We start from the raw sequence: 12,172 nt of genomic DNA, 5'->3' as shown, positions 1-12,172 counted from the left end.
TCCAGTCCTCTGGCACCTCCCCTGTGGCCCGAGAGGTTCTGAAAATTTGTGTCAGAGCCCCTGCAATCTCCTCCCTTGCCTCACACAGAAGCCTGGGATACATCTCGTCTGGGCCTGGGGATTTAACCACTTTAAAGCCCGCTAAAACCGCTAATACCTCCTCCCTCTCAATACTAATTTGTTCAAGTATATCACAATCCCCCTGCCTGATTTCTATGCCTACATCGTCCTTCTCACGGTGGCATAGTGGTTAGCACTGTTGCCTCACAGCGCCAGGGACCCGGGTTCGAATCCGGCCTCGGGTGACTGTCTGTGTGGAGTTTGCACATTCTCCCCGTGTTTGCGTGGGTTTTCTCCGGGTGCTCCGGTTTCCTCCCACAGTCCAAAGATGTGCGGGTTAGGTTGATTGGCTATGATAAATTGACCCTTAGTGTTAGGGGGATTAAATACGTGGGGTTACGGGGATAGGGTGGGATATGTGTTGGTGTAGGGGTTACCGGGATCGGGTGGGATATGTGTCGGTGCAGGCTCGATGGGCCGAAATGGCCTCTATCTGCACTGTGGGGTTTCTGTGATTCTGTGATGATTCTCGATAGTGAACACAGATGCAAAATATTCATTTAAAACCTCACCCACATCTTCTGGCTCTACACAGATTGCCACTTTGGTCCCTAATGAGCCCTACTCTTTCCCTGGTTATCCTCTTGCACTTAATATACTTATAAAACACCTTGGGATTTTCCTTTATTTTGTCCGCCAGTGTTTTTTCATGCCCCCTCTTCGCTCTCCTAATTTCTTTAAGTACCCCCCTGCACTTTCTATACTCTAGGGCTTCCACTGTTTTTAATCCTTTGTATCTGCCAAAAGCCTCCCTTTTTTTCCTAATCCATTCTCGTATATCCCTTGACATCCAAGGTTCCCTGGGCTTGTTGGTCCCACCCTTGACCTTTACGGGAACATGTTGCCGTTGTACTCTCTATTTCCTGTCGCAAATTGGCTGCCGCGTTTCCTACATTACAACAGTGACTACACTTCAAAACGTACTTCACTGGCTGTAAAGCGCTTTGGGGTGTCTGGTGGTCGTGAAAGGTGCTATAGAAGTGTAAGTCTGTCTGTCTTTTTAAAGCTGAGCTCTGGGTCAAGCAAAGCTGCAAACTATCTGTCTCAGTCCAAAAGAGTGGCCAGAGATGGAATCAGTGGCGAAAGACCGCAGATTGTAGCGGGGGGGATGCTGATTGCTGAGTTGTGCATCGTTCTAGACTTGATGTTCACGCAGTCTGACAGGCTGTTGGAAAAGGAGGAATCAAAAGCAGTGACGGCACGTTATCAAGAGCACATTTCAGTTTTGTCATTAGGAATCGGCAGATAATTTTTAAATTTTTGTGAAACATTCCTGGAATATTCATTTGAGAAATGAAGATGCTGCAGAAATGGTACTGTACGGCTGGAAGTTCAGTGTTAACTTCAGTTTATCTTTTCTCCCCTTCTTCCATTATGCTGTACAGTTAGCGGAGTTGAGACAGAGGCTGGACCGAGCAGAGGCAGATCGCCGAGAACTTCAAGAAGAACTGAGGTGTGAACGTGAAGCGCGAGAAAAACTGGAAGCCATGGTGAAAGAACTGAAGCTGCAGATCTTAGAAACGTCTGGGAATAAAGCCGGCACCGAGGTGAACTCTGTCGCGGACTGATGACGACTAAAGCTCTTCTGAGGCACCAGCAGTTTGGTGTGAAGTAATTTTTAGAATTGCTTTAAAATGAAGACACAGAATTCAGGACTTGAACCTGTAGCTGCAAGAAGTCTATGCGACTGAATAACAGTTGGGTTGGAGATACTGGAGTTAATTGTAACTGATCCAGTTTAGAACAAAATGTAGAAACCCTAGTTTAAACTCCTTGAGTTTTGTGTATATAATGCAGACGTTAGATATCGACAAAACTAAATGGCATAGCATGGGAACAATGTTATTTGATAACTTTTGACAATTTATATGCATGTAGAGCCAGTCAAAGATAATCTGTTTTCTGTCCTCTTTCCCATCGCCTTTATAAATGACTTTGGTTAAAAGCCTCCGCAGCATCGGTCCCAGTGCTTTTGTTTGTTGCAGAATCCTGTTTACTTTATAAATTGCACAGATATGCAGGAAGCTTGTTTTGTAATTTGTTACCGTCTGATAGCTCAGAAAACCTCAGATTTATTGTCTGGATTTGCATGTGTTCTTATTGGTGCTCCTGCCTCTCGGCTCTTCTGAACTAGTTCCAATACACAGGACAGACCAGGGCTTCAGATTTTGAATAGTCCAGAAGGGTGTGATTTCTTCATGGAACAGCTAAAAAGTCCCTAGGCAGATGGGTTTCACTATTTTCAAAAGGTAGATATGTGATCCCTGAATTGTCACTTGCTATCGGAGAAGTTCTGGAAACGTTACAGTATATAAACCTCAACTGGCACGGTCACAGTTTTATGTTGTCTCCTCCAAATGTTGAGGAATTGTATAAGGACATTTAACAAATTCTCCAATTTTTATTTGCCAGTTTCTTTGCGATGTTTCTTGCCACCCTTCTTTCCTGAAGGCACCGACTCCTTGCTGGGGTGCATTCCCACGGCCACTGTTTTCCCTTTGGGATTTTGCCCGGCTGGCCAATGTGAGCCTTGCCAATGAATGCCAGCTGGCTTTTAAACTATTCACGCCTGAGCCTGATTGTGTCCTCGCTCAACGTCCACACACCTGCTCTTGCAGTCGGAGCCACTGGACTGTGATCAGGAGTGGAAACCCTGACTGGCTTTCAATTTGCCTACCCACCCCCCCCCCCCCCCCCACAAAACTCGGGGAGCTAGGGCTAATTGCCGTGCCCCTTGCTGCCACTCCACTTGAGATTAGCCAACACAGTATCGACCTGGCATTGAACCTGGCAGCTTCCTGGTCTGTACGGCAAATGGGAGTGTGCCGTCTGTAACAAATCATTTCAATAGATTTTACACGGATCTATGACAAAAGATTGATCGTTTCTCTAAAATATGAGATGGTGCCGATAGAAACCTATGGAATAAATACACGGACGGGAACTAAATTACTGAACTATATTGGTTTTAATACGAATGTAGAAGCTACTGGTACACTGGCTTTTCACTGCAGATGCAACTTGTGTGCTTGTACATATTTCATATGCTGTACATATAAATTCTTACTGAAAAATAGGCCATTTCATTGTGAACTTATGCAAAGGAGAGCTTTTGATCTCCATATGTGAGGTTACACATCTGCCTCTTTTACTGACCTTTCAGCTGGCACAGTGACAAATTTAAGCTGGCACCATTCAGATCCAGTATTTGTGTGACATTACCATGGGCATATTGTACCATACAGTGCCAATACTGCTGGCAAGATAAGTAACTAAATTATTGTTTCAATTCCGGTTCAGAATTTGTAATTTCCTTAAAATTTTACATATCAGTCATTTACTCAACAATGCCCTACCCGCCCTTCCACACCAGTTCTGCTCTCCTTCAGTGCACATTTGGTAGTATTAACTTTCACACTGGCACTGCCAAAGGGCTGGTATTTGTACTAGTTGTCCTAATGCCTTGTTTCAGTGTTTTATGTTTTGTTTATGTCCCAGTTTCTGTACTTTTTCTTTGTTTGTACAGAAGCGCTTGATGGGAAACTGAAAATGAATATTGGCCGGCAGATGTTTATATAATTGTACTTCAAACAGTTTCTTTGATGTTATAAACCTGGCCTTTTGTACAGAGATCCCTTTGTGCATAAGTTCATCCAATATCAGCATTTAAAGTTAACATGATCTATTAGTAAACATGCTAGGAGCTATTCAATTTACTGTTGTAAATTTTGTTTTGTAACTGTTACTTGTGGGTAAGGACATATTCAAACTTGAAAAGTGGCCTGGACTTTAAAAACACAGAAGGAAGATTAGATTAATAAAATAGTACAAAAAACATCAAGTATTTTATTAGACCTGAATAAACTTTGAGTTAACTAAACAAATCAACTCACAAAATTAGCTACTAGTCTTCAAGATTAATCTTTACGTTAAATTGCATACCACAACTTCAGGATTCTTTGCTTTTTAGTGACTTTAGTAGAAAAAGTAACATGGGACTATAATTTGACCCATATTCATTGCCAAAAGACTTCCATTGTACATGACTTTCTGGTAAATTAGGCCAGCAAAGCACTGTGTTCAAAAAAATTATAGCTGTTGTATAATGGATGCTCAAATGCACAATAACATGCATTTTGGTTTATTTAATCTTATTTTTCCCTGCGTTAAACCAATAGAATCCTTTTTGGAACAGCGGAAGTCTACATCATTAAAATCAAAACCAGGGGACTAACTAAACTGGGTCGGTGGGAGGTTTGATTCCTGCTCTCTGGTGAGTTTGCGAATCCAGCTGGGACATCATAGGGGTGTTAGAATTGCCGTTCGCCTCTTTGGGACTCGAGACAGAAAAAAACAGCCATGGTTACCACTCCTGATCACTGTAAATTCTCTCTTGCTGGGAAGTGGCGGGTGAGAGAGGACAGGATCAGACTTAGCTGGTTGAATAACTTACTGGCACTCATTGCGCAGGTATCAGAAGTTAAGGCCAGTTAGGTGAGGCATTGAAGGGTGTTACTAGCGTCAATAGAACAGTCAGTGGCTTCAGGACCTACCTAACAGTATAATTTCCAATCTTTATAACATTTTCTTGCATAAGCAGCTTTCCTTTCTTTCACCCACTCCCTTGTGTTTTGTCATCATTTATTCATTTCACTGCAAAAAGAGGTGAATATAAGTGTATTTTGACACTTAGTGACAACATTACTCAGAGCTTCACCAGTAACACAATCTCCTGCGTCTTCAGCTCAGCCAAATGCCAATTTCCTTTTGGAAATTTGGGTATGATGTAATTTACACTTCTGTAAGCACTGAGGGATTTGAATCAGAGTTTTAATGGATCAGTTAGATTTTCACCAGACATGATGTATGAATTTCCCCTCATTCCCCTCTTGATTCCTGTTTTAAAGCAGCCATGCTGGAGGAGGTCAGTGTTTCTGACTATACGGTAGTATAGTGGTTATATTACTGGACTAGTAATCCAGAGGCCTGGATTAATGATCTGGAGATATGAGTTCAAATCCCACCACGGCAGCTGGGGAATTTAAATTCAGTTCATTAAATAAATCTGGAATAAAAAGCTAGTGTCAGTAATGGTGACCACTGGATTGTCGTAAAAACCCATCTGGTTCACTAATGTCCTTTAGGAAAGGAAATCTGCTGTCCTTACTCAGTCTGGGCCTACATGTGACTCCAGACCCATGGCAATGTGATTGACTCTTAACTGCCCTCTGCTGTTCAAGAAGACGGCTCCCCACCAGCACCTCGTTTAGGGCTGGGCAATGCCAGCGACGCCCACATCCCATGAACGAATGTTAAAAAGCAGTAATTGAACACTAATTAGCTGCTCAGTGACTTGCCCTATCAGTTGCTGCAGATTGGTAGGAGACTTGATGGGCGCTAGGTGTAGCAAAATCGTCAACTCATTTATAAAGAATGGATTGAAGATTTGGCTGCATCCAATATACAGTGAAAATGTGGCCCCTTGGAAAATGAGTTGTACTGAAAATCAGGCGCATGTATAAAATACCAGGAATATGGACTTATTCCCTCAGTAATTTACCAAGTTTAAAGAAAATATAATCAGATTTTTGTATTCAAAATGCACTCGTTTAAAAAGAAAGGAATCTTTCTGTCTCTTCAGTTTGCAAATGCTGAGCTTGATCTAGTTAAACAAACGCTATATTTTGTATATTTGCACATTCAGAGCAGACTGCATTCGCTTTTACTCAGAAATTCAGGACAGGGCAGACAATGTGATTTTGGGTGGGGCAGGGAAGAGGTACTGGTGTATGTCCTTCATATTATTTAGGCTTCAAATTGATTGGGAGAGAGAATAAGCCTTTTCCTAGAAATAATTAAAGGTTACTGCTGCCGGCTCATAGCAAAGTGAATGGTTTGTGTTGCATTGATGTACACGTACCTTATATGTGCCGCTGTCTAAACACAATCCATGGAACCTGTCTGGCTTTAAGCGTCAATGATTAAAATCCGGTTAATGGAATGGGGGAGTAGCCTATTCAGAGAGGCGAGGTACGGTATGCCTTTTTACGATAGATGTACAATAAAGGAGGGGGATCAGTGAGCTTGAGAAATCTGATGGCATGCTCCTAAATGGTATGCTGCTGAGGGAGATGGACAATCTTCTCATTTCGCCTTCTTTAGAAGATGCAATATAAATTCCCTCGCACCGGAATGAAGCAGGAGTAACAAGTTCCTAAATCAAATGAGTTGGTGCACTAGTAGATTTCTTTCTTGCATCTGATCACCGTTCAGTAATTGTGCAGTCGCACATCGTGCTGAAGCAGTAACCCCGTTTATCTTTTGCTTAGTTGCATCCGACACTGTTGTCACATTGACAAATAGCCACATCCTGTGTGGAAATCCATTTTCAGATGAGGAGGGGGAAAGCTCACTTCTCTAGTAGCCTAATGTGCCCATTATAACATTGAGCTGCATTCCCAACCTCCCTAATGGTTTCTATCTGTACTACAGACCTGGCAGAATATTCCAAGCATTTTATCACTTTTTGAGTAAAGAAATTCTTCCAAATACCTGTCTTAATTTACTTTTTAACAACTTGCATCGATGTCCTAGGATTTGGTTTTCCTGGCTGAATTTGAAGTAATAGTCTGGGGTTGCTTGCGTGTAGCATTTAATATGAAAGTTTCGGGTGACACAGACTCATTTGTTGGATGAGCGACAGAACATTATATTCATGATAACATTTACTATTCTGACAATGAGCATTTGGGATCATCTCTACATCGTGTTTGCTGTCATAGTCGAAGTTATGTTGTTATCCACTTGGTGTGTTTGGAAGGCCAAAGTTCACTCCAATTTACCTACAGTTAATGTGTGAATGAACTTCATGCTCTTTCCACTGAGCCGGGGTTTGAAATTTCTTGTCATCGCGCCCACCGATACCCCACACTCCGTTCTGCTAATTCAGCTAATCCTTTGATTCCTTCATTCATGTTTTGCACAACATTCCTTTCTTTCACATGTGCCGATTCTCTTTCATTTTTCTTTTCGTTTATTTTTTTAAAGAATGTTTTGCAATCAAATTGGAACTGGTGAAGTGATCTTCTGTATAAGGTTAATCAGCTGTAAATAGGTTTGTGGGAAATGCTTTAACTTTTGAAATGTAAGTTATAGAGAAAAATGGATGACATATTGTCCTTTAACTATGTATAGCTTTAAATCTTGTTGTGGACATTTCAGTTATAATAGAGACAAGATTGAGAACCCATTGTCTAGTTTTTATACGTGATGTGGTTTTGTGATGTTGCACTACGGGCTGTATTGTTTGGCTGAGATTTGAACAAAGTTTCATCAAGCACTGGAGTTCCTGTGTACTGGGGCAATTCTGTGTGAATGAGAATTATTTTTGATGCTGAAACTGATTAGAAAAGAAAACAATTCTCCGATTCTTCAGCACAAACTGTCGCTTGATGGTGGTCCAGAACAGAAACAAGAACCATTCTGAAAATACTACAATCTGGCTGTAACTGAAATCCATAATCGCATTGGCCATTCTTTTTGTACTCGAGGTGCTGGGTCACTGTGCATTTGCACTGTGAAAGAACAGTGCATAGTTTATTTAGATTTGTATGGAATGAATTGACTGGTAAAATTCCTTTAACATTGTAATTTGAACTGGTTAAATCGATTAGCCAGTCCAGGTTAGGTTATGAAATAACAACAGAAAACACTGGAAAAACTCAGCAGGCCAGAGCAGCATCCGTGGAGAGAGAAACAGAGTTAATGTTTCAGGTCAAAGACCCTTGTCAGAACTGGGGGAAAAAAGCAAGAAAAGGGATAGATTTTAAAGCAAGTGGGGGCTGGGAAAAGGGGGAGGGGATGAAAGAACAGGGAAGGTCAGCGATAGGATAGAAAGCCGGAGAGATTGAGAGACATTGAGATAGTCAAGGAACAAAAGATGGCTCTGCATGAAGCATGAATGAAGGACAGCTGCCATGTGGGAGGGAAGAAACAAGCCTAGACCAAAGTGTGGATTAAAAAAAGAGATAAAATATATATATATATATGATGATGATGGGGGGTGAGGTGATGATCTGAAATTGTTGAACTCTATGTTGAGTCCAGAAGGCTGTAAAGTGCCTAATCGGAAGATGAGGTGCTGTTCCTCGAGCTTACGCTGAACTTCTGTGGAACAATGCAAGAGGCCGAGGACGGTGAGGTCTGAGTGGGAATGGGGCGGTGAATGGTCTTGGGGCCGAAGGGGTATGGGGAGAAAGCAGGGACCGGGTACTAAATTTGGATGATCAGCCATGATCTCATTGAATGGCGGAACAGGCTCGAAGGGCCGAATGGCCTTCTCGTGCTCCTATCTTCTATGTTTCTATGAATTAAAGTGACAGGCGACCGGGGATGATGTGCTCCTGCACCTTTTTTGATCCATTTTAATGGTATTTAATTTTGTTTTGCATCCTTAAATGCGATTGGGACAAATTCTTCAGAGTGGCCTTGTTTCAGAATGGTTTAATGGGACTGTCACTGTGTTTATTAGGCAATAGGTAGCGGCAGTACTCCTGTGATGTGATAGTCTGGGTTGCATATCGATTAGAGGGTGGTGCAGTGTTCCAAATATGCAGTTATAGAGCCAAGTATGGGGAGCGACAGCAGCACATGTGCTTCCAGCAGTGGCTATTATTGGCGTACGTGTCCAGAGCTGGGTAAAAGAGCCGATATGTTACCATTTTTGCATTGATTGTTTTTGGGCAAGGATTGGCGGGGAAGTGACGGCATTAATCAGGAGACCATCAAAAGCACCAAAGTGAGGCGTCAGACTCTCTCCAGGAGAGCCCCTCACACTGGTTTAAGTTCGCACTGAGTGCAGTACAACACCAGCCATTATTCCACAAAATGACACACGATATACTCCTTTCCAGGCGTAAAGTTAGATGTAGGATGTTGAAACTAGATCATTCCCGCTCTCATTTTCAGGAATCCATTGTTGGATTCAAGGAGTCCTATGCACGGTGGCATAGTGGTTAGCACTGTTGCCTCACAGCGCCAGGGACCCGGGTTCGAATCCGGCCTCGGGCGACTGTCTGTGTGGAGTTTGCACATTCTCCCCGTGTTTGCGTGGGTTTCCTCCGGGTGCTCCGGTTTCCTCCCACAGTCCAAAGATGTGCAGGTTAGGTTGATTGGCTATGATAAATTGACCCTTAGTGTTAGGGGGATTAAATACGTGGGGTTACGGGGATAGGGTGGGATATGTGTTGGTGTAGGGGTTACGGGGATCGGGTGGGATATGTGTCGGTGCAGGCTCGATGGGCCGAAATGGCCTCTATCTGCACTGTGGGGTTTCTGTGATTTCTGTGATATTGAAAAGTTATTGCAGTACAGATCTCCCTATGGATGTCGTTAATATTCTTCAGAAATATATATTTGTAAATTGCTGTTTGCATCTAATGCTAGCTAGCAATGCGACAGTATTTTATATTGTATTGATTGGCTGTCCAATCTAATCACCTTTTGATTTCTCAGTGTTATCTAATGGAAAGGCAAGCATTCACTGGACATTTGGATTGAAGTCTAAATCTTAGTGTTACTAAGTGACAAAAAAAACCTCTGGCATACTGGGAGATATTCTCCCACAGCTTTGAAGATGTCTAAATTGGAATATATACACGATTAGTAAATATCCCAGTGAACCCTTTCATCTTGCCACATGACGGAAAGATATGCAGCATAACTTGACACTAATGGAAAGTGGTAATGGAAAGCTTTCAGTGTAACACAAGCTGTGAATTTCACAGCAAATAAAACAAAACCGGTTGTAAGAATATGTAACCGGGAGCCTGTTACTCAGTGTAGCAGCGCCCAGATTGTCTTGTGAACCTTCGCATGCACATAGGGGTTGAGGTAAGGAGAGTCATAACGCATGAAAGGCCCGAATATTTTTTAAACTACACTGGCGGGCGCCTTGTGCAATTTTAAATCATCTTTTTGAATTTGCTTTTAAAAAGTTACAGTAAATATGGAGTGCCTGGATTTATCTGAAACCTGACCAGCAGCGACCCAATCCCATTAACTATTTTGTCACAGTTCCACTTTGAACTCCAAATAACAATGACGTGTGAAAAGTAATAACGAGTGAGTTTTCATCGAGGAATTTTGATATCAAACTTAATAGTATAGTGATCTAAAAGTAGTTTGTATCTTTCTTCAACCATTTGATTTTCTGGGGGGAGGCTGCAATTTGTGTCCGAGCTGTTGCCTGGGGTCAGGTAATACATCTGCAGTGTTTGGCCAGTGACATCCCCGCCACTGTGTACATTATCCAAGAACCATTGGTCATGGACCGCACAGCTAGGAACAGTTGACACACGAGATGTACCCATACATGATGCAGTGTTGGCACAATGAGATAACACTTCCATTGATGCACTTAACTGAGAGAGGTGCTTCCACTCACACGATTAAATCTTCGAAGACTGCAGGTAGCGGTCCTGCAGCAATAAATACAATCTTTATCAAGGCAGTTCAGAAAATACAGTACTGTGAAATAAAGAGCAATTCTACGTTTAGATTCCAGTGATTGTATTTTGTAATCCACTTTTTAAATGTGCACAATTTCTACAGATGCTATGTAACAGATGATGTGTACAGGAGAATGATATGCAATATGTCACCATGTTGCTTATATCTAAACTTGTATATAATGGGAATGGTTAAATCAATACAGGCAAAGCCAGGAACACGCTTGGAACTGGGTAAACCCTTGCTTTTATCAGGTACCTCCTTATATCAGATTGTACATAAGTAGATTTTGACTGCATGTACCTGGGAAGCTGGAAAAGGGGCATTTGTTACTCAGAGGGTGGCGATAAACAAACCAACAAATGTTGATTTATGTTGGCCACTCTGTGCGTTCCCAACACATTAACCCAAAGAGGCCTCCTGTTGAAGGAGTGGTCTTGCGATTGCCTGCAATGCATTATTACATGGACATTTTCCCTGTATTTACCTCATATGAAATCGATGCAGATTTTCTATTGTCTTGTCAACATAATTGCAAAGTGGTAAACATGAAATATTTACAGATGTACAGTCCCTGGCTCTTGTAATGTAAAATGTCTGTTGTATTTATTTTCCAGAACCTTGTCTAAGCAGCAAACTGAACCAAAATGGTGAGAATTGAAGCTGTGCATGTAACAGACAGTTTACATTTTTTGTACATTGTTCACCTTTGTAAGATTCCATATTTAAATCATCAAAAAAAATCATCCGAAACCAAAACAATTTCAGAAACTGCATCAACAGTCAGTCTGAAGCACAACGATTAAAACTTCCAGAATAACCATAGTAGTTCATTGCTGTGTTTTGTACCAATCTAGGATGGGTTGGGGGAATCTGGGAAGACTTTCCTTATTTCAAGCTGAACTAAACATGGAATAATGGGATTGCAACCACATTGAGCAGAAAACAGTGCAATAGGAGCGAGGTGGCTTTATTGGTATATTTCAGCTTTGAAGTCATTTTCTACATAATTTGTTTTCCAAATAGATTATATTGAGTTATATGATATACGGGAGAATGTCTTAAACTATTGCTTCATGTTGGTAATTGTATCTTTATTTTAAAAACAAGTAATTTAGTATCACCTCGCATATAAAATCAATAGAGTCAGCAACTACACTATTTTTGATGTGTGCGCTGTCTGTTTCTGCTCATTGAGGTAGGGACAACCTTATTGGGCAGTTGAACCTTTCCCTTTTTGTACTCTGGAGTAGCACCTTTTATAGAATCATAGAATGCTTACAGCACAGAAGGAGGCCATTCAGCCCGTCAATCCCGTGCCGGCTCTCTGCAAGAGCACTTCAGCTAGTCCCACTCCCCCGCCCTTTCCCTGTAGTCCTGCAAATATTTTTCCTTCAGGTACTTATCCAATTCCCTTTTGAAAGCCACAATTGAGTCTGCCTCCAGCACCCTTTCAGGCAGTGCATTCCAGATCTTAACCACTCACTGCGTAAAAAAGTTTTTCCTCATGTCGCCTTTGGTTCTTTTGCCAATCACCTTAAAT

At 41.8% G+C, this 12,172-nt stretch overlaps 1 protein-coding gene across 2 annotated transcripts in view; it reads left to right on the top strand.

The window, feature by feature from the left end:
- LOC147115408 (ski-like protein) overlaps nt 1–11,450 on the top strand; it is a 75,476-nt gene extending 64,026 nt beyond the window's left edge. For both annotated transcript variants that reach the window (XM_085989657.1, XM_085989656.1), the window contains exon 7: nt 1,506–11,450. In XM_085989657.1, coding sequence (XP_085845783.1) covers nt 1,506–1,688 — 183 coding nt within the window. In that variant the 3' untranslated portion in view covers nt 1,689–11,450. The remainder of the gene's footprint in view (nt 1–1,505) is intronic.
- The last annotated feature ends 722 nt before the right edge of the window (nt 11,451–12,172 follow it).

Source organism: Somniosus microcephalus, chromosome 6, assembly GCF_052327205.1.
Source record: "Somniosus microcephalus isolate GS21.2 chromosome 6, FLI_Smic_1.0, whole genome shotgun sequence".
In the NCBI taxonomy this organism is placed as follows: Eukaryota; Metazoa; Chordata; class Chondrichthyes; order Squaliformes; family Somniosidae; genus Somniosus; species Somniosus microcephalus.
This window is presented reverse-complemented; position numbering and strand designations above follow the sequence as displayed.